We start from the raw sequence: 23581 nt of genomic DNA, 5'->3' as shown, positions 1-23581 counted from the left end.
AACAATTTCTAAAAGCTGCTCATGCAGTGATTGCTTATGGATGGAAAAACAAATTAAATTGGAACAAGACTGACTTATTTAAATATATAAAAGAATATATATTATTCAACTTCCTTAGGGAAAGAAGACTAAAATATATTGGGGAAAGCAATAAAGAACCATGGGAAGACAAATGGGAAATAGTAATTAAGAACGTGAAAGGTAAAATGGGGTATGAAGAAGTTAATAATATAATCAATAATATTTTCCATATCTCCGAAACCGATTGTTAATTTGATTGGGTTGTAAATTTCTCTATGCTGTTTTCTTATTGGGGGGGGTGAGGGGAGAAAATTATAATATGAATCATGATTGTATAATATGTATTATACACGATGTAATAAATTTTTTTGGAAAATTTTTAAAAAAGAGAGATTTTCTGAATGGCAGGGGGTTGGACTGGATGGCCCCTGCGGTCTCTTCTAACTCTATGATTCTATGAAAGAAGACAACAGGAAAAACCATCCTGGCCCAGGAGTTTGGCCACACATTCATTGCACCTGGTCAAGAGGGTCGACATCACACAACCATAGTCGAACAGTCACAGCTGTTGAAACACTGTCAAACTAGTAGGAAAACCAGAAGGATCGTCAAAAAACTGTCCAAAATCCAAATAGCAAATCATGAGGTAAACTAAAAGCAATTTTGGGAGCAACATTCTTTCAATGAGCAATGTTCCTTCAATGTTACTACAGTGGTGCCTCGGGTTACGAAAGTAATTCGTTCCGCGGCCGCTTTCGTACCCCGAAAAGCCTTCGTAAGCTGAATTGCCATAGGCGCTAATGGGGAAAAGCCGCGATTCCGTGCGAAAAAGCCGAAAAAAGCACCAAAAGTTTTTCCGTAACCCGAAAAAACATTCGTAACCCGGAACTATAATTCCCTATGGGATTTTTTCGTATCCCGAAAATTTCGTAACCTGGGTACAGTGGTACCCCGGGTTACGAAATTAATTCGTTCCGCGGTTAATTTCGTAACCCGAAATACCTTCGTAAGCCGAATTCCCATAGGCGCTAATGGAAAAATAGCTCTCTGCTGCCCTCCGGTGGCGGAAAATAGCGCCGCGGTTTTTTCGTAACCCGAAGAAACCTTCGTAAGCCGAAGCAATAAATCCCTATGGGATTTTTTCGTATCCCGAAAAATTCGTAACCCGGCGCATTCGTATCCCGGGGTACCACTGTATTTCGTATCCCGAGGTACCACTGTAGTGTGGTGAACAAAAAGGAACTCGGGTAAATAAGTAGGAACACTAGGGGTATATAAGAGGGTATATAAGAGGTGGGCAGAGCTACCGCCAAAAATCTGCTAATGCTTCCAGAAGGTTCCGAATAGAATTTATGCAGGAAGACCCATTTTTGTAATTTACAGAGATGAAGAAGAAGCCAAATTGTTCTATTGCCTTTGTTCCCACTCAGCTTACAGCCATAAGATGTGTTTGTGTCTGTCACTTTTTAGTTACACACACTTCCTGTAACATCAAAAGCAGAATGCAGACCACAATACCATCACTTTATTTGACCTGTATGCTATTTTACCATCTCTGTGTGATGAAGAGCCTGTGAGGCTTTGGAAGCTAGTGTGATGTATTTTATGCTTTTTTAATAACCAATTTTTTTTAACCCAATTCTAAATTTCAGTGTTGTAAAAAATCTTTCATTTGCTCAACTTTCTCAAACGTCTACTTTTTTATTAGATGAACTTGTTCCATTACATACAATGTATTCTAGCGGCAGAATACCTAAAATCTCATACGTAGGGGATAAGTCACTCCCAACCACAGCCAGTTTATGTCACAGATTGTAGCACAGAATTCTCAAGCATCACAACATTATGGCATTAATTTTTTCATGCACTTAGCTGTCATTACAATACTTACAATTAACTTGCTCTGAGAGGGTACACCCATTGTTAGGAGGAGGAAGTCTCTGACATAAGAGTAGAAAAGATTCTCTCTCTCTTCCTCAGAGAAGCTGGCAATGTATTTCCCCAGTGGTGTCTGCTGAAAAATGCCCACAAACTTCTCTGCATGGCCTACAAGACAAGAGAGCAATGAGAAAAGGCAGGCCTTTGCATCACCATAGCTACAAACACCTCATTTTAAACTCTTGGTTATTTATTTATAGTGCTGGTCAAGCTTCTCTGCCAATAATACAGGAATTATAATCTGGATTGTATCCAAGATGTGGGAAAATGATCTCTTATTTTATGGACAAAATTAGGGCTTGAATCCTGTTGGTATGCACATATGTCTGGTTTTGGACTCTGCCCAGGGACAATGTTGGTGACTTGGGATTACTTGCACATAAACGTATACACTCAACTATAAATTGACCTCATGTATAAATATAGGACAGGTTTTGGGGCCAAAATTATGGATTTGGATATGACCTGTGGATAAGTCAAGGGTAAAACTTAGCAGAATGTAACAAAGGATGTAAAGGATGAAGCAAAGAAAAATGATGCTAAAGATCTCTAAAAATTTGACAGGCATAACTGTTTATGCTCACCCTAAAGGGTTGATGGATGGGAGAATAGAGGGGCTGATGCTTTTTTTAGGTGCTCTGAAAAGAGATTAAACTCTCAGCTTTCCCTTTTTTGATAAGAGTTAAAGTACAATATTTACAATGACCCATGGATAAGTCAACCGAGGGTTTTTGGGTCAAATTTTTGATTAAAACTTCTGGACTTATACATGAGTATATACAGTATATCTTTGTTTTGGATACCAGCTCTACATGCAGTGTTCAAATCCTTCTCCTCAGGGAAGTTGTCGACCAACCTCTATGGGATGCTGCTATGGCCTTTTACAGGTCAGGGTAAGGAGGGAGAGAAGAGAGGGAGCAGGAAGGAGAAGGCAACCAGCAAGGGAAGAGAAGGGAGATCACTTTCACATCACCACAAGAGCTCATTTGTCTTCTCCCAGAAGACCACTGTCCCCAGAAGACCACTGCCTGGTCACTGCCTTCCTGCACAATTTTGGTGGGCCAATAAATGGCTGCAGAAGCACAGAGGGGCTTGACAACTGCTTTGGGGAAAGCAATGTGAGGTGCACAGAGCTGTACAGAAGGATCATTGTGCTCCATGCACTCCAGTGTAGGATCTCTACCAATCTGTTGGCAGTTCAATATGTATTATTTTATTTGTCTAAAGAGATGCCAGTTGTAATGCCCGCTCTGTACTCTCACCTTCATTGCTTGTAATATATTGTGCTTGAACCCAAAGATCTTCCAGATAATCTTTTATTCTCCAACTGAAAGGCATTTCACTGCCAGCATCCACAGACGTTGCAAAATAATTTGGCACCAGAATTGTCTCAGTTTGGGAACTGGGCAAAACACAGACAAGTATTTAAAGAAAAAGGATGTCAGCAATATCTATAAGCAGAAATGTTAAAAGCATGTATTTCTTGATATACATGTTTTAAAAACTCACTGCATCATTCATTCATTCATTCAATTTATATTCTGCCTTTCTCTCAAGATGGGATTCAAGACATCTTACAATAATTTGAAAAAGATCAAACTAAGAAAATAGTTTATAAAAACTTTAAAAATAATTAAATATGTTATAGAAAAATCATGATTAAAACAGTTAAAAATGCCTTAAAACAGTGGTTCTCAACCTTCCTATGGCCGCGACTCTTTAATACAGTTTGTCATGTTATGGTGACCCCCCAACCATAAATTGTGGTGTCTCGGTTCCTAAAACCATCAGAAATTCTGATGGTCTTAGGTGATCCCTGTGAAAGGGTCATTCGACCTCCAACATCCTACCCACAGGTTGAGAACCGCTATCTTAAAACATCCTTAAAAGATCTTAAAGCTCATGCTGGCTTGTTTAAGGAGATATAGTTTTTCACACAGTGCAAATAAATTATGATTTATTTAAACAGATGTAGTAGTACTGAATGCAGAACAACCTGAATGTAGTACACAAGTGATGTGAATTACTAGTGGATTATGCATGTAGGGACCCCCCTCCGCCCTACACAGACCACAGTGTGCATGCGGGGGGGGGGCATCACAGTGTGTGGGCTATGCAAGTAATTCAAAACTGAATAGTGGGTTTCAAGAACACAATTGTTTACACATTAAATAAAAGAATGCCACATTGTATAAAACAAAAATCATATAGTCTGCTCTTCCTAAGGTCTGAGATAATAATGTAAGAACAAGTTGCTTACTTGTTCTTCAAGTAGTCATCTGTGCCCTCAAACATGGATCTACCCCTGAGCAGAGATCATCAATGGATTTTCTAGAGCTGAGCAGCTTGGCAGGAAATACCTGGCCCCCTCCGCCTACTGTGCATTCTCAAGTCTACCAAGCTATCTCCTCCTCAGTTTCAAAGTCCGCCAGAAACCAGGGACCTGAAAAAGAGGGGAGGTGGGGAGGATTGTGTGAGGGCACAGATTACTACTTGAAGAACCACAGTTACAGGTGAACAACCTGTTTTTCTTCATCGTAGTCTCTATGCCTCACACATATGGGTGACCGTAAAGCTTATCCTAGGAAGGAGGGTCAGGTCACTGAAGTACAATTGTATATATGTTAAAATAATTTAATAAAGACTTATTTTTTTAAAAAAAGGTCACTGAAGTACAGAGGAAAGGACAGCATGGTCAAAACTAGTGTCTGCCATCAATCTGCAGTCCAGACAGTAATGTTGAATAAAGGTTGAGGGCTGTGACCAAGTGGCGGCCTTGCATAAGTCAGGCAGCAGGTTCCATGCGAGAGCAGCTGAGGAGGCGACAGCTTTGGCAGAGTGAGCTCGCAGGCACTTTGGGATAGGATGCTTGGCCATCTTGTAGGTCAAACATACAGTTTTTGTACAATCTGTTTACAGAATCTCTGAGAAGACACTGTTTGGCCTTTCCTGGAACAACCAGATAGATGAAGGGACTTTGTGAGAGGCTAAATGAAGCCGTCCTCTGTACATAAAAAAATGGCAAGATACGACCAACTTCAAGGCAGAGGAGAGACTGCTCAAGAGGTGATTGAGTAGAAAGTGGGAAGCACAATATCCTGGTTAAGGTGGAACTGGGAGACCACTTTAGGCAAAAAGAAGATGTCAGGACAAAGGACCACTTTGTCACGGTGGAAGATGAGGAAGGGTTTGTCACAGCGAAGGCCAGTGAGTTCAGAAACCCTTCTGGCTGAAGTGATGGCCACCAAAAAAGCTGTCTCAAGCATCAGCAGATGAAAAAGGACCATGGCAGAGACAGTGGTGTTAGTGGTGAATATAGGTAAGTCAAGCCCTTCAGGAAAATTTTAACAGTTGGGTCAGTGAATAAAGTCCAGTTATCATGGGATGGTGGTTGATGCATCACAATTGCATATAGATAGACTTTTAGAGATGAAAAGTCAAGTCTACCTTCCTGTAAATTAAGAAGGAAGTTCAAGACTGTCGGTATTTGGGCAGAAGATGGTTCAGACCTGGAGCTAGTGAACGAACAAAAGTGTTGCCACCTATATTCATAAGCCTGCTTTGTGGAATCCTTCCTAGCTTCAGAGATGGCACGGAGGCAGTTCCGGGGTCATCAAGGGCCTATCTTCTATGCTGAGAGGTGGAGAGTTTTCAGGTTGGGGTGTAGGACTTGCCCCTCGGAGTGTGAGAGCAGGTACGATTGTATCAGAAGAATCATGTAACACACCCTGGAAACTTGGAGAAGAGACACAAACCAGGGCTGCCTTGACCAAGAGGTATCAGTATAGCATCAGTCTTGTCCTCTGCAAGCTTCACTACCATCCCAGATAACAGGGGAAATAGAGGAAATGCATATAGGAGATGTTAGATAGAATAAAGGCATCCTCCAGGGGCTTCTTGCCTTGTTCGGCCCAGGAGCAAAACTGGGAGCATTTGGCGTTGAGTTGTGTTGCAAACAAGTCTATGTGAAGATCATCCCATAGTGACGTGAGGAGGCAGAAAGCATTGTCTGAGTGTCCACTCATGTTGGAGGAGTGACACACGGCTGAGTGAGTAAGCCAGGGTATTGCTCCTGCCTGCCAGGTGAACTGTTATGGGATGGATGCGGTGGGGGATGCACTAATTCCATAGTTGGGTTGCTAGACTTAGAAGAACGGAGGGGTGGATGTCTCCTTGCTTGTTGATGAAGCACACGACAATAGTGCTGTCTGTGGTGACTTAGAGAGTCCAATGAGCAACATCTCGAATGCTCAGAGGGCCTTGAGCACTGCTAATAACGCCAAGGAGTTGATGTAGAGGGTCGCATTCCTTGGCGACCTGGCACCATGAGGCCCTTCTAGTGTGCTTTTTAAGCTGTCTCCGAGCCACCTGTAGTTAAAACAGAATCCTGAAAAGAGGGGTTGAATGGCATGCTGGCTAGGATATTATATTAAGTAGTCCACCACGTGAGAGAACTGAGCATATGGTTGGGAACTGTCAACACCATTGATTGACTGTCATAGAGAGGAACAAAATGTTGTAGAAACTAATATTGAAATGCTCTACACCATAGGTGGGCAAAGTAGACAACTGAGGTGGTAGAGGCCATTGGGCCTCTAGGTGTTGTATTGTTCATGCAGTGCACTGCAGGGAACTCAGTATCAAACACACCTGTCATAACAGAGAGAGCCCTGTCCTTTGACAGGTAGGCATGTCCTAAACAAGAGTTTCAGGATGGACTTGTTTGGATTCACTCACATCAAGCCTCAAATCGTGGAGGATGGAGAGGGTGGTGTGGATGTCTGGAAATAGGGACGAACAGGAGGACGACACCAGCAGCCAGTCATCGAGGTAAGGGAAGACCTGAATGCCTAAAGTTTTAAATGTGAGATCACTACGGCCATGCATTTGGCAAATACCCTCAGTGCCACCGTAGACAGGCAGAATGGAAGCACTGTGTATTAGTAGAGGTCACCGCCTATCACAAATTTGCAATGCTGAGGCTGATTTCAATGTGAAAATATACATCCTTCAGATCTTCTGATGCAACTACAATCATTCACTTGCAGGAAGTGTAGAATGGAGTGAAGGATGACCATCTTGAGCCTCAAGAGAAAAGTCTGCTTCCTGTGCCACTTGGAGGCACATTTCTATGGCTTCTTTTTTGAGAAGACTAGAGATCTCCTCCAAGAGGGGTGGAGAAGGTTGAGTAGAGCAGAAGACGCCAATGGGAGAAGTACTGCCATAACCCATGCAGATGATGGTAAGGAGAAGGCCTATGTATGGGAGGGCCTTGGTGAGTTGATGTCCTCTGGAAGAAATAAAAAAGAAGACGTGGAGGAAGAAGATTTCTTAGAGGCTGAGGACTGGAACTTAGAAGGCCTAAAGGCCTGCCTCTGCAAGGAAAAGACATGGGAACCTTGGCAAGAAGACCTTGGAGGGTCTTAGAGCGAGGCAATACTTGGAACGGTGTTGCTGCTTTTGGCCAGAGAAACCAAAGCAGTAGAAAGGTGATAAAGGGAATTATCAGTCACTGAGTGGAATAGGCCATCCCCGTCAAAGGGAAAGTCTTCAACCCTATGATTGGTCTTGTCAGTGAGATCAGTGGCATGAGGCCAAGCATAACGTCTCAAGGCCACAACTCCAGACATCACTGTAGAGCAGGCCTGCACAACTTGGCCATAGGTAGGGGCCAAAATTAAAATAGGGTAAACTTCTTAGGTTTTAATTAAATATTAGTTAATAATAATTAATAGGCTTTCACGGCTGGCATCCATAGTTTTTTATGGGTTTTTCAGGATATGAGGCCATGTTCTAGAAGAGTTTATTCTTGATGTTTCGCCAGCAGCTATGGCTGGCATCGTCAGCATTCTAGCATTCTCTAAAGATTCCAGCCACAGCTGCTGGTGAAATGTCAGGAATACATTCTTTTAGAATATGGCCTCATAGCCTGAAAAACTCACAAAAATTATATAATATTAATTAGAATTCATTAATATTAATTCCTTCCTTCTCCTTCTTTGCCCAACCCTCTCCTCAGGAGAAAGCCAAGTGCCAGAGGAGCATTATCTCTCCTTCTCCTCTGCTCAGACCTTTCCTCAGGAGAAGGCCAAGCAATGGAGAAGCCTTGAGGGCAAATGTTTCCTCCTCCACTGCCTGGCCTTCTGAGTGTTTGCCCATCCTCCGCCTTCCTTGGGAGATAGCTGAGCAACGGAGAAGCCTTGCAGGGCAGTGTTAACCAACCCTCCTCCTCCACTGCCTAGCCTTCTCCTCAGAATAGAATGGGGCAGTGGATATGTCTTCCAGGACAAGTGTTTGCTTGCCCTCCTATTCATCTGCCTGGCCTTCACCTCAGGAGAAAGCTGGGTAGCAGAGGACCCTTTAAGTCGTTCCGCATCCTCGTGGGCCACCTAAAAAATTTTCGTGGGCTGCACGCGGCCCCCAGGCCATATGTTGTGCAAGTCTACTGTAGAGGCACAGTCTACATCATGCTGAGCAGAATGGATTTGTTAAGCAGTAAATGCTTGAGCTTCCTGATAGAGTGATGCAGCTGCACTGCACTGGGCATCTGGAAAGCTAGAAATGAAAGCCACCATTCTGTCCTAGAGAAACTTCTGGTAGGCAGCCATGCAAGTTTGTATATTGCCCACCTTGACCAAGAGAGATGGAAAAGAGTAGAATCTGTATCCAAAACCATCAAGGCATCTGCTCTCCTTATCAACCAGAGCAAAATGAAACTTTCCAGAAGACTTCAACTGCAATGCTTCCACCACAATGAAATTTGGAATTGGGTGGTTAACAAGAAGGATGCACCTTCCGGCTGCATCCTATATAAGTTCTCCAATTTCTCTGATGCAGGAGGGAGACAAGAAAGTACATGCAAAGTAGGCAGCAAGGGAACTAGAGCAGGAGCCACAGAATGGGAATTCACTATCTTAAAGACAGGTTCAGTAACCAGTGCCAGTGGAGCTTTAATTTCGATACTGAGAGCTTTTGACATCCTTACCACCAGATCAGAAAGGAGCTTCACGTCCTCAAGTGGAGAAGAGGGGCAAGAATTCTCACCAGTGGCCAAAGGTGAAGATATCGGAGAGGGAGAAACTGGTGAAGAAGAGAGAATCATAATCATCAGAGTCAGGATCAGTGGGCTGTGCTGGAACACCACAAGCCAAAACCAGAGGATGAGTCGGTTGAGAAAGTTGTTGCACTGGAAGAAAGCGCGGTATCAGTGCAGAAACTGCTGGTCTAACAATAGTCAGCATCGGTAGTGTAAACTGGAGTCGAGAGTGGTACTGAGGGAGTCAGTACTGATGACACAGTAGAAGGCGGTGGCCAAGAAATGGAGGCTATAGTATGAGATGACGGAGAAGGTGGAACCCTAGAGGGAACAGGTGATCTCAAAAACAAAGAAGGCAGAGAACAATCCTGTCGGCATGGGGAAGGTGAATGGTGCCTGGGAGAAGCTCGGTATTGGGGCATTTGATGAGACCGAGTATCATGTGGTGAGCAAGAGCAGCTCCTGCACTGACATGGGGGCTGGAGTTCCACTCAATGATACTGGTCCTGATACGAAGTGGAATAGAAATAATACGAAGTGGGATGCTCTCTCCACAAATCCTCATATCAGTACAGAGTAAGATAGGATAATAAGTGAAAGGTGAATCTTCTTGGTATGAATAATAACATAAAAAGAGGACACAGATAGCTCCCATGGAGGTGGAAAGTGATCATGTCCATAAGAAGAAGAAGATGGTCTCGTATTGGAATGATTGAATGTGGAGCAGACTATGGAAGGATGTGATGGTTCTGAACAACCGAAGGAGAGGATGGAGGGGTGACTGTCAAAAGCATAAGAGGCATCACATTTGGGGGTGACAGAGCATCCAAAGAAGCAAGAGCTGAGAGCTGAACCCTAGAGTCAGGTAACGGGACAGAAGCCACAGATCGTGGGAAAGATTTTGGCTTTTTCTTCTTCCTCTTATCTTTGGTCAGAGCCACCATATTCGTGGACTGATCTGCGTGGCCATTGGATGAATGGTGCTACTTATGGCTTGACTTCAGCTTCTTCTGATCAATGAAGCAGGCATTAGGATCGAAGAAACGGCCAGTACTGAAGTCGGTATTGAAGAAACAGTTGGAGTTGAAGCTGTAGAAGAGGAGACATCCACAGAAGTAACTTTTTTCGGTTTGGAAAGAAGGATGGCAGACAAAGTAGATTTAGTAGAAGCCACTTTGGCGAAAACTTTAAGGAATTGTTTCCAGCAAAAATTCTTGAGACACTGTGCCCGATTCTTAATAACCTGGACAGTAAACCCTTTACAAATAGTGTAACATTCAACAACATGCTCCTCACCTAAACAAAAAAGACATGTGGAATGCACATCAGAGACAGACACTTTCCGACCACAAGAGGAACAGTGTTTGAACAAAGAAGTTGAAGCAATAATGATAACAGCCTGAGGGGGGGGGGTCGTGAAACAAACCAATCAACCTTTTCTTTTCTTTTCCTTTATGATAGATGGTGGGGAAAAACACAAAATAAGAAATAATAAAGAGAAAAAGAAATACAACTTGTAAGAGAGAAACAGCTACTCAGCCTGAGATGCGATCCGAGGCAAAGAGTTCTGTTGATGGACGGAAAGAAACTGAGAAAGTAGCTTGGTGGGCTCAAGCATGCATGGTAGATAGTGAGTACAGGGTATTTCCCACCAAGCTACTCAGCTCTAGAGAATCCACTAGTGATCTCTTCGCAGGTGCAGACCCATATGTGTGTGGCACAAACACCATGATGAAAAATTAAATTTTCTGGCACTTTGTTTACCAAAGTTTGGCCAACTGGCCAGAATCTTTCCCCTTTGGGACGACTCCTAGTTAAGGTGGCATGCATATAAATATGGCACACTTTTGATGAAACAGAAATGTTATGTTTTATTTCAGAGAGAAGATAGCCACTACAACACTTAGAATTATACAGGGAGAGACTTACCATCTAACGAACAGCTTCATTTATATACCACTTCATACTGAACTAACAGTGTATAAGTGGTTTATAACTGTAAGCTAATTGCTCCCAACAAGCTGGGTATTCATTTTAGTGGTTTTGGAAGGATGCAAGCCTGAGTCAAGCTTCAGCCCTTTCGATGGTATTGAACTCACACCTTATGCTCGAGTGAGTGGCTGCAGTACAGGCATTTAACCACTGCGCCACCAGGGCTCCTACAACAAACCATTAATTTTGATTGCTCTCTCCAGGCATTATTCAAGTACGCAGCCTCTCTGCAGCCTCTACTCAGGCTAGTTCATCTCCCTTTTCTGGGTATTATTTTTGTCATCCTCCATGTATAGGTTACACTCCAAGGGGCAAATTCTTCTCTACCTGTAGAGGCTCTAGAGAGGCAAAATGTTTGGACATTTTGAAACCATGGGGAAAGGTTTCCCATGGGTGAGAAGGAAACAGCTATTAATCTAATTATCTCTGATCACTAAGAAATAGGCAGGAAAAATATCATAGTCTACCACTAACATATGTATATGTGAATGAGCAAGGTTTCCATTCACATGGAGCAAAAATTACTATTCATCACATAACCTGAACAGATCAATTTGTTATCTTCATTCATATTGTTTCATACAACTTACCTGCTCTGACCCATGATATAAGGGATGTTCAGAAGTTTCAGATCATTGAAGATGAACATCCATAAGGCTTTCACACAACTTTCTGTTATTGGTCTGACCAGTAGGTCCAAGTTACTATCTCTGTCTATGACAGACAGCATGTAAGCCAAAAAAGGAGTCACCACACTTTGAACCCGTTTCCACAAGGTGTGTCTGCAAGTGTCAAGACAGGCAAAATAAACAAATCAAAAATATACAGTATTAACAAGAAACTGAGTACACTCACTCTTTCAGGAATGTTTGGACACATCACAACAGAATATGATATGGAGAAAAAGAACCCCAACCCCACATTTCAATTCAAATCACTTTGGAATAGTGCACATGCCTCTTTGATCAAGGATATCAAAGGATATCAAGGATTAACTATACTGCCCCCAAATCAGGTATCCCTCCAAGTCTATGCTCAAGATTTTGTGAACCATAACTTGAATTCTATGCTGCCACCACTAGAGTGAACAGACATATTAAATCAATTCTTAGTTACAGTTCCCCAAATCAAAATAGTTTCCCCCATGTTATGTTAAATATTGTGTTCCATGACTTTATTTTGTCATCATGGACTAGTTCAAGATTTTCCATTCCTTGGGTCAGTCAATAATCAGAATGGAGACTGCAATCAAGAGATCAGAAGCAGACTAGGGTTTGGAAGGGCAGCTCTGAAAGAAATAGACAAGATCCTGATGTATCAACATATATAACTGAATACTAAAGTTAGGACTATCCATGCTATTGTATTTCCAATTTCTGTGTATGGTTGTGAAAGCTGGACAGTGAAGAAAGCTGGTATGGAGAGCTAATCAATTCATTTGAAATGAGGTACTTGAGAAAAGTTCTACAGATACTGTGGATTACTAAAAAGACCAATAAATGGGTCCTAGAGCAAATCAACTCTCCATAGCAACAAAGATGACGAAACTGAGGCCTCATTCCCACTGACAGGATGAATTGCTCCGTGATTCGCTTCTGCCCTAGGTTTGAAAGCAATTCTAAAAAAAACCCAGTCCTCGCTATCAAAGGAGATATTTTCCCTACCCCAGTCCAAGCAATTTAATTTGCCCTGATTGTCATCCCCACTGGCAGTGCTGCTTCAGCATTCCATCAATCATCCATGACGTAAGCAGCTGCCTGGCTTGAAAACTCTGTGTGTGTGTGTGTGTGTGTGTTGGAGGCTGAGAGAGTGTAGGGCATGGAGGAATGACATCTCAAAAAAAAAATGGGGAGGGACGATAAACACCCCTCTGCCATTAGTCCCTCCCCTCCAGAATGCTGTGATTCCAATTTGCGCGTTTTTTCCAAAAGAACCTCTTTTTAGCTGATGTCTGCAAAAACCGGTTCTTTTGCCTTTGACTTGCTTCATCATGACAGATTCGATCACATTGCGACAGGAACTGGTTTCAAATGAGAATGAAGGCCATTTAATTTGCTCAGTGGTTCGATTCTTTTGATAGTGGGAATGAGGCCTGAGACTGTTTCATCTCACAAAACAAGACGATAATGCATGATAAGGTAGAAAGAAGTAGGAAAAGAGGAAGACTACAGTACATTACAGATGGATGGACTCAGTAAAGGAAATCATAACCCTGAGCTTGCAAAACCTGATCAGAGTTGTTAGTGACAGGATGACTTGGAGCTCTGTCATTCATAGGGTTGTCATTAGCTGAAGTTGACTTGATGGCACTTAACAAGAGATTATTTCTTGTTCTATTATATAGAGATTTCTTGGCCACATGAGATTCTACCTCTGAAAATCGGTCGCATGACATATGGTATTCATGCTGATGGATTTGTCCCAAACAATTTGTCCCAAACAATTCAAAACAATAAAAATTCCCCCATCAAGACTGACATGGTTTGGTATTTTTCAAACCTTCACAACATACTGAAGCAGACTCCTGACACTGGACAATCACTACACACACATGATCACTTGTTAGAATATGATGGAATTTTTGCAGCCACTTTTCTTGATGGCAAGTTCTCCTGTGTAACCTCTACCAGCAACACTTCCAGGTCCATCGCTTAGTTGTGCTTATGTTCCTGCCAAGCACAGCCTAAGCCAGAAACAATTGTTGAAGCCAAGTATGGGGAAAGTTTGGTCCACCATCCATTTCTGAAGCCCCAAAACATTTCAATCATCCTTTACAATTTTTCCTTCTTTTTAAATTAAAAATGCACCCTAGGATGTGTAGGGGGGCAAATTTGTTGTTGTTGTTTTTGGCCTCCTCTGGGCTCTTTCTAAAATAAAAAGTTGACTAGAAGGCACCCTACTGCTGTGTGTGTGTGTGTGTGTGTGTAATTTGTTTTTCCTTTTTGTGGTGATTGCAAAAACCTGATTGATTAATGTACAATAAATTTATTGTTTTGCTAAGAGTGTATGCAGTAGGAGTGTGCAACCTTCCAAGGTCCTTCAAGAGGTCAATATAGCACCTCATTTCCAGGCAGTTTCCCACCTATGGTTGAAGCAATAATCTTTGCTTTATATGGCCTGTGTGAGACCCCAGTAAGCACTTCAGTTGCCCTGTAACAGCTGGACCACAAATGAAATTAACAAAATTAATTAATTTGTCTGTCCTAGTTCCATGTGATGAAGTGGTTTTGTACATCCTAATGTTGAAGCTCCTTTAGACTTCTGAGACTGTAAGGTACAGTGGGCCCTTGTTATCTGCTGGGGTTTTGGTTTCAAGATCCCCCACGGATAACAAAATCTGCAGATGCACAAGTCCCATTAAATATAATGGCATAGCAAAATAGTATCCCTTATATAAAACAGAAAATCAAGCATTGCTATTTGGAATTTATAGTTTTTTTTCAATATTTTAAAAAGGTGGATGCTTGAATCTGTGGATAAAAAATCCATAGATAAGAAGGGCTGATTGTACTCTAGAAGAATATCACAAGATAATGGGACCTAGATCTATCCTCTCATCCTCCATATGCAAGCTTGAACAAGACCTGGAGCATAGGTGGGTATTGTGACCTCTATTCTGGGCCTTATCCAGTCTGCAGCGTTACCTTATCTGTCCCATGAAGGAACTTGGAGATTCCTCCCTATACTTTCACAGGAAGGTTTCCCATATGCTGCTAGCCTTCTAAGTTGAGGAGATGAGAGCCATGAAGAAAAAATGCCACTGTCTACAACCAATAATTGGAGTGAAACATCCCTAACCCAGTACAGCTTGTTTTCTGAAGGTTAGCAGCCTGGTTGGTAAGGGGGAAAGAGATGGAAATCTTCATTATTATTTCTGATCTGTGATTAAAGATGAAGCGTGGATATGCTTTATCCACCTTGAAGACTTTTTAATGAGTGTCTGAGTCCTCCTTGCACCCTCCAGGATGGGAAGTCGGGACCAAGGAAGGAGCTGCTGCAGCAGCCAAGGTAGCAGTAGATGACTTGTAATACCTATCGGTCTCGCTGTCATGGAAGTAGTCACCTTCCTTCCTCCAGAGAAACCGCAGTCGGTGAGTGGCAAACATGGGACTGGTCTCCAGGACGCGGTGTCAGGATTGGAAGTTCCAAACCCTCAGAACTGGAATTGAGGTCAGAGACCTGGTGGATTGTGAGATATTTAGTAGAGGTGGCGTGGGAAGCAGACAAAGCCAGCATAGGAGCCGAGGCCTGTTGAGTATGAGAAGGCTTAGGCCTCTCGATATCTGTCGGTACTGAAGAAGCCCTCCTTGGTACTGGCGAACTGGAACAGCCTCCAGACGTGGTTTGGCCACTGGACGAAGACTCCATTCGAGGTTTCTTGATACAAGAGTGAGAAGAGACTTCTTTCTCCATCGAATATATCCTTTTAGAGGACTTGTAAGAGGACTTAGAGCTCGTTTCCTTAAGGGAGCTCAAATCCTTCTTGGAATCAGAGTTTGACCTAGCCTTTTCTTTAGACTTGTCCCTTTTGGAGGATTCAGACTTGTCCTTAGCCTTTGGTCTAGCTCCTTTAGCCTGAAAGTTACGGTGAGGGGTTTTTACAGGCATGGCAGCCGCTGCAGTAGAAAAGGTCTGGGCCGTAGAAGAGGCCTGTGCCGTACTCAGTGTGGGTTCCGTGGCTGCCGGAGGGGAAAGGACCCGTTGATACAGAGCCGCTTTAAGACGGGATTCCTGGTTCTTTCTGGCCTGGGAAGTCATGGATTTGCAGAGGGCACAAGACTTAGAGATGTGCACTTCTCCCAGGCAAAGCAGGCAAGTGGAGTGAGGATCCTGCTCAGGAATCTTGCCCCCACATGTATCATAGTTTTTAAAACGCATCCATTATCAAATCAGTAAGCAGAATTGAGGCCAAACAAAGATCCAATGGTCAACAAACACCGGGGGGGGGGGGGGAATCAGAAAGAAAATGGTCAAACAAGTTGGTAGGTCAAATTTCCAAAAAGCCAACAAGTAATTCCAAGTGAAGTTCCTTGAGCTGCTAATGCAGCGGAAAAAGGAACTGGGGAAAGCGGGAGTGCGGGAGAATTATATAGGATGGGCAGAGCTACCGCCAAAAAGTTGCAAAGTAAACTTTGCCCAGTGATTCCAGAAGTTTCTGAGCTGAACTGTGCAGGCGCAGCAGAATCCATTTGTATGATTTGCAGAGACCACGAAGAAGAATTTGAGATCTGAAAGGTAAGAGCTGAGGTGGAATAGAATCTTTCCATGATAAAGTCCAATTTCTTATTTTCCTTATCTAGTGGTGCAGACTGTCTAGTGCAGGCAGACTTTGATTGAGTAGCCTCCACTATTATAGAATTGGGTTTTGGGTGATGAAGACATCAATGCAAGTTGGAGTGGAAGACATGAGATATCCCATCAATTTGTTTGGAATGGGCCAAATAGTAGATGAGGTGGCCCAAGACTTGCAGGCTACCTTAAGAAGGGAAGGCAGAACTAGAATGGAAGCAGGGCTAGGGACTTTATCCTGAATTTATATGTAGATGTGATATGATGGATCCAAGTCTGGTTGTTTAATGTCCAGTTCTAGGGGGTTCGCCATTTGAATCACCTGTTCCATGAAAGACATAATGTCATCAGTGAGGCAGAACTGTGGTGGCTGAGGGTGTATGGTAGAGAGTGCGACTGAGAAAAATCCAACAAGGCCGATGCAACTGCAGACTCTCATCTTGATTCTGCCAGAGAAGGGAAGTGAGGTGGAGGAGATCTCTGATGAATGGACTGAGAATGGGGGACCAAGAGAGACAAGATGATAATAGTGAGAGCGGTTTGGTTCATTTTTCCTGGGAGGCCCTACTGTGGAACAAAGCAAGATCAGAGTGTCTAAGGGAGGTGATCTTGAGAGTGGTGCTGGTCCCAGAGATTGTGATGGGAAGTAGTAGTAGTGTTCGTGATTATAGTATCCCTCATAGCAATGATAGGAAACTTCATAATATGGATTGAAGGGGTAGGATCAACGAGGGTCATCACTGTAGTCCCTATAGTAGTAGAGGTGGGCCAAAGAGTAGGCAGATGAGTGATGTAAAAAATGGTAATAATGATGTGCTTCCTGGAAGTGTGGTGAGAAGAGGTAGATAATCATCTGCATTTGGAGTCATGGTAGTGTGGATGTGTGAGTCCTACTTACTGGGACCAAAAAGGCGGTGGAGAGCCCACCAGTCTAGATGTCATGGAAGCTGGAGATTTGTGGGTTTTGCAACCAGGGAGAGAAGATACAGGGGGCAGTTCAACCTCCTCCAACTAAGCCAGTAAGGGAATCTCCATGACTGATGGTACTGGAATTAGGGAGCACTCTAAAGGCAGAGGAGATTAATGATCTTGCCCTCTGGGGGTGAGTCCCATTAGGCCTGTAAAGGGCAGTTCGGTTCCGGCTGGATGACAGAAGTGAGAGGTGAAGAAGTGGTTCTTGTTTCAGGATTCAATGTTGGTGGGCAGGAGAATAAACAAAGGAATCCCCTCTATGCTTGCTTTTTCTTCTTCTTGTGGTAGTTTCTCAATTTTATGAGTGATGTCTTGAAGGACGATAGAACAACCTGGACTGTCTGAGACTGTGTCCATACCATGGGAAGAAGATGGTACCGATGTGGTCTTCATGTGTTCCGCGACTGTAAGGCGCTTCTTGGTGATGGTAACATCAGGAGTTGAATCCTGAAGTGATCATTTTACAGCCACACAGATGGATGAGCCCCATGCTGAGCAGACAACAATGTCAAAGGGTGTTCAGTAGCAGACAAGGTCCATTAGGAAGAGTTGTTTTTGTGGGCCCGTGGTGTGAAGGCCTTACAATGTGCACCAAGGTGACATTGTGAGACTTTATCAAGCAAAGAAAGCAGCATGTGATGCATTTCTTAACGAGCCAGTCAAGGACCATAACACGGAGAAGCTTACATGGTTGTAAGCAAAGAGAAGTCAGGAAAATCAAAGCTCAGAGGTGTTTGAAGCTGCTGCACCAGTGGATAAAAAGGGTTTCAGGCAGGAACTGTGGCACAGGACTGCTTAGAAGTGGACAGCATTACAGTCAAAGTTCTTTATATATAGCTCTAGAAGGTTCCAAACAAAGCACTGCACAGGCACAGATAACCCATCTGTGTGAGTTAGAGACCACAAAGAAAAACTCACACTTACATATTCAGTTTAACAATATAAGTAATGTTTGAATAGAGCTTTTGTGTCCTTGTTATATAGTACAAACACTACAAAGATGGTCAAACAGCAATAAAAACAATTGGAGGAAGGGGACTTCTGTAATATTTTCTCAAGTTCACCAGGTGGAGGCCAGATTTCAAACTACTTGCCAAGGCATGAACAGATAGCAAGCCAAGGTTACTCCCCAAATATAGTAATGGGAAATGATGGGGTTAAATAGTCTTTAGTATGAAGTGGGGGCTAAGACTCTATCTTCAGGACACCTGGGTGGTAAGTTTCAGTCTCCATTTTAGTTCTGAATCTGTTTGTTCATAAACAAAAAGCTCAGGACTTACAAAAGTGAGTAAAATCTATCTTTCCTGAAAGTAGGAATCTTAAAAGCCATGGAAGTACCTAAGAGATGTGCACATAGAACTTCTGGACTGGGGAGATTCCCTGAAGTTTTTAGACAGCTGCAATTTGACAATTTTAAACTGCTGTCTGTACCTGAAAGTTCCTGCTTCCTGAAGGGCATTGAGATTTGATGCCTCTCGGAGTACCCACTCTTTCATGGTGTAAGAATTTTCCTCTTGCTTTCTCAAAAGGCTGAAGAGCCGACTCTTCGTTATCTTCAGGAAGGAGGCTGAAAAAAGGGAGGAAAATGAAGTAATTAGTATTCTTTAAGGCTACATTTCAAATGTTGGAGCAACACAAGATTTCCTGATACTGTATTCTACAGTCCTTGACTATCACCAATGATGAAACTACAAATATGACTTTCTATTCAGGAAAGGTTTAATAACACAAAGCCAATTTAATCCAACATCCTGTTTCTTGTTATGACTAAATAGATGTCTGTAGGAAAGCCCTCTTCGATTTTTTTCATGCTACTTTAGGTCCTGGAGGTGGTACACAGCTAACACGACTAGCAGTCTTGTTGTTGTTAACTACCATCAAGTTGACTTTGACTTATGGTAATCCTTTGAATGAGACTACAAAGTCATCCTGTCATCAACAACCCTGATTTGGTCCTGCAGACTGAGGGCCATGGCTTTCTTGATTGAGTCAATCCATCTGTAATGTGGTCTTCCTTTTTTCCTACTGCCTTCTACCCTGCCTTCTCATGATATGGACAAAGTACGACAGCCTCAATTGATTCATCTTGGCTTCCAGGGAGAGTTCAGGTTTTATCTGTTCAAGGATCCATTTCTTTGTCTTTTCAGCAGTCCACAGCATCTACAGAACTCCTGTCCAGCACTACATTTCAAATTAATTGATTAGCACTTTCTATCAGCTTTCATCACTGTTCAGCTTTCACAACTATACATAGAAATTGGTATTACAATGGCATGGACACTCCCAATGTTAGCATTTAATTATATATGTTGACACTTCAGGATCTTGTCTAGTTGTTCCTTGGAAGGAACCTGTCATTCCAAATCCTAGTTGACTTCTGTTGTTATGTGGCTTGTTATTGTTATGCCCCCCCCCCCCCCAAAAGCTCATGCCGAACAAGTCTTGAAAAGAAACGACAACGTAGAAAGAACCACAACCTGGAAATATCACCCAAGGAGACTTTCTGCTGTGCTTTCTGAAACCAGACTTGTTTATCTCGGATTGGCCTTTTTAGTCATCAATGTGCTTGTAGAAAGCATGGGATGAGTACTTCGTTCGCAAAGAAAAGCCAGAGATTGTTATGCAACTTGCTCCTGGTGATTTATTTCTTGGTTTAAATATCTCTTTGAATTCTTGGATCTTGAAGAAGAGGTCTCTTGTCTTAGCATTTTTGTTGTCGTCTTCTACTTCTCTGCATTGGTTGTTACAGTAGTTCTCTCTTTGTCCCTGCACACAAGATAGCAAGCAGTTGTATTCAGGGTTCTGACCTATTTCTGTCACATTTTATTTCTGCTTCTTGTCTGTCCTTAACTGATTGACAAGTTTCATCTGTCATCCAGCCAGGCTTTTCTTTCTTTTCAGCTAGAGATATTGGCACTTACGCTTAACAGTGCAAATCTATTTTTTACATTATCTTTAAACTCTAAAGGGATGTTTTTCTGGTTATATTCTGGCACAAAATGATTAGCTTTACTCTAATTTTTGATATCATCAGTTTATGGTCTGTGCCACAATCTGCTCCTCTTCTTTTTGCAGGCAGAGCATAGCTTCTCCATCTTTTGCTTCTAATTATCTAGTCTGTATGATTTTTATACTGGCTATCCATGTATACAGTGACATTTTTGGTTGCCTAAACAAACCGCTGGCTTCACAAAATTGAGTAACTTGCTCTCCTGTTTCTTTTCTTGATCCCAGGCCAAATTTTCCTACATTATTTGGTTCTGCTCTGTTTCCTACTTTTGCATTCCAATCACCTAAAATTACAAACATGTCCTGTTTTGGTGTATGACCAATATCCTCCTGGCTCCCAACATAGAATCTTTTCAGTTTTTTCTTCTTCTGTTTCTGTAGTTGGAGCATAAACTTGGATTATGGTTATACTGATGGGTTTTCCCTAAAGTCTTATTGATCTCATTCAGTTTGCATTATATTCTTTGACTGCTTTGCTACATCTCTCCTCACTATAAATGTCACTCCATTTCTTCTTAGATTTTCATTTTCTGAATAAAACATTGTGTGACTGCCAGACAGATAATATTCCAGTCCTGTTCACTTTAGCTCGCTCACCCCAAATGTTGCTAGCCTCCCTTGATTCACGTTTCTCACATTCCATGATCCTATAATATACATTGTGCAGCTTCAAAATTCATTTCACCATTGGGCACACCAACAGCTGAACATCCTTTTCACTTGAGTTCAGTTGCATCATTAGCCACACACATATTCAAGCCCTAATTTGTAATATGTACTGTGTAATAAAAATTAATTTGAATTTAAAAAAAAATCTGTCTTAACAAAAGCAAAGAGATTCTTTTATGTGATTTGGAAGTAATAAAAAAAAACACTTGTGGTTGTAAAACCCTCATGATTTAGATAGATATGTTTTTATTCAGTCAATGACCAGCAAGATAAAAAAAGATACGAAACACAATACAAAATGTGCAATAAACTTCAAGTGATACACAATAAAACAAAATAAAATAGAGTAATATAAAAGTACATTCTCCTGTGATTTTATACTTCATAATTAGATGAAAATAAAATATGCTAACATCCTTTCTACAAATAGCAAAGAAGCATTGGCAGTATTTTAGAGATACCAGCTTTACTATGTCCCTTCTAAATTTTCGTCTCCGCATCCCTTGTACTTTTGTGAAGATGTAGAAGCCACATGCTGACTGAAGGGCAGCATGATATAAACAGACATTTTATTTGATCAATGTCCAACAAAATTTTAAAATATTTCAAAGCCCAGTTTATAAGTACAACAGTGGATTTTGAAATGCTTCGGTACCATAAAGTACTATAAAGTAAAATAAATTAAAATAGAGTATAAAGATTATATTTCCCCTGAGAATTTTTCTTTAAAACTTTAAAATTAAAATAATAATAAAATAAAATAAGGGTGTATTTAAGATAGGGAGTTTTTTAATCTGGATTTGTCTTATTTTCATTGCAGCAACGCAATATTTAGCAACTCTATATGTAATATAAGGGTTTAAGTCCTGAAGTAGGTATTTCACAAAGAAATTATCTGGATGCCCCGGCCATTTTTCGACTAGAGGTGCAATATAAATTGACCTGATATCCTCACAAAATAGTACATGTGAAACAATTTCTACTTCTGCTTCTCCACATGGTGGACAAGTGTGCTGAGTTATGGGAACTTTACTCAATCTGCCTGGGAGTAGTGCAGATGGGAGAATATTATATCTGGCTTTGAAAAAAGCAATTCTCAATCTAGGAAACATTAACTTTTGTAGATAACTTGCAGGTTCCCATACTCCCTTGTTTATCAAAAATCTATTATGTTGTGGGAGTTTAGTAAGCTCATTCTGAAATTCCATATCCTTTATTCTTTGAATAACTATTTGTTTAGCTTGATTATTACTTTGCAATGACAAGAATACAGGAGATAGTCCATAAGAAGCCAGTTTAATATCTACTGCTTTTTTCCCATGGTGAGACAAAATTATCTATCAAGACTAGTAGAGTTAAACCCAATGGAGAAAACTGGATTTTTAACCAATAGGTTATCATCAGCTTTCACGCCCTCACATCAATTAAAGGCATTCCTGTCTCAAGCCTTAGCTGGGCATGTGATGTACCATTGGGTGTGCCCAAAATTGATCGCAGGAATTTTGTTTGAACTTTTTCCTGTACATTCTTCATATAGATCCCTATTTGAGCCCCATACAAGATATGAGCCAATGTTTTGGCCTCAAAGAGTTTTAGAGCCGCAGATACTAATTGACCTCCACCAGTATAGAAAAGGCGCTTATTAGTGTTCATTGACCTGAGGGCTGATTGTGTTGCATAGTTCTGACGGGCGTTTCAAATACCTTTAGAGAGAAAAACCACTCCAAGATACTTAAATGTAGTGACCTGTTCTAATTTATGCCCTTCTACTTTCCAAGGGTACTGCCTGGCTCACTTAGCAAAGACAACAATTTTTAAGTACCAAGTGATTTTGTCTACAGTAGCTTAGTGTTGCAGCAATTGCTCTTTTCAATCCAATGAGTGTTTGTGAAATCAAAACAGCATTGTCAGTGTAACTTCATGATTTATTATACACCCAGTAAACTATACAAAAGAATATGCATAAAGCATACCAAGTAAACACCTCCTTTCAACAGTTGGGAGCCCCAGAGATAGCAGCGGAGTTGACCCCTTCTGTAGCCTTCCAGGCACAACACCTCAGGCCTGAAGGTCCATGCTGAAGCTCCAACTTTGTGTCAATATCCCAAGTGTTTTGATAGATTTCTCCAAGATCATGTCACTCCTAAATCATATCCCTCCCATGCCATTAACTGGATGGTTGTTTTTACAGGTGTTAGCCATGGGCCTGACATCATTTCAAAGTCTACTGTCTTTAGATATCTCCTTATGCAGTTCCAGTGGCATGTTATGTCTCTATCTGTGTTAAGCTACATAAGATTGTAAGTATTTATCTCTTAGTCTAGGTCAGCTTCTATCTCTTCTAAATGTTTAGACTTCTTCCTGTTCCTTCTCAGCTATATGTTATCTATTACAGACATTAGCAAATGTACAAGACATGTGATTTAGCAGAATTGAAGCAAGGTTTTGTTCAGACAGGTGAAACAGGCTTAGTTTGGTGGCATGGAGAAGAACAGTGACAGGCCACTACACCTGCTTGAGATTACAGTATGTCTTCCAGGGGTTACCCATACAACATCAAATTCACCTTTTCAAACACATTGCATCCCAGTTTGAAGTTTTCATTGATATATCCAAATTAGTGATCTAATTTGGAAAAGCGGTATATAAATAAAC

At 41.7% G+C, this 23581-nt stretch overlaps 1 protein-coding gene across 1 annotated transcript in view; it reads right to left on the bottom strand.

Annotated features, from left to right (window-relative positions):
- RNF213 (ring finger protein 213) overlaps window positions 1-23581 on the bottom strand; it is a gene marked incomplete at its 3' end in the record, with an annotated part of 236290 nt that overhangs the window by 69536 nt on the left and 143173 nt on the right. Inside the window, 4 exon segments of the mRNA XM_042447563.1 lie at window positions 1913-2067; window positions 3222-3361; window positions 11578-11769; window positions 18680-18815. Of these exon segments, the coding sequence (XP_042303497.1) occupies window positions 1913-2067; window positions 3222-3361; window positions 11578-11769; window positions 18680-18815 (623 nt within the window).

Source organism: Sceloporus undulatus, chromosome 2 (genome assembly GCF_019175285.1).
Source record: "Sceloporus undulatus isolate JIND9_A2432 ecotype Alabama chromosome 2, SceUnd_v1.1, whole genome shotgun sequence".
Taxonomy (NCBI): Eukaryota; Metazoa; Chordata; class Lepidosauria; order Squamata; family Phrynosomatidae; genus Sceloporus; species Sceloporus undulatus.
Note: the sequence above shows the minus strand (reverse complement) of the source record. Positions and strands in the feature narration are given on the sequence as shown.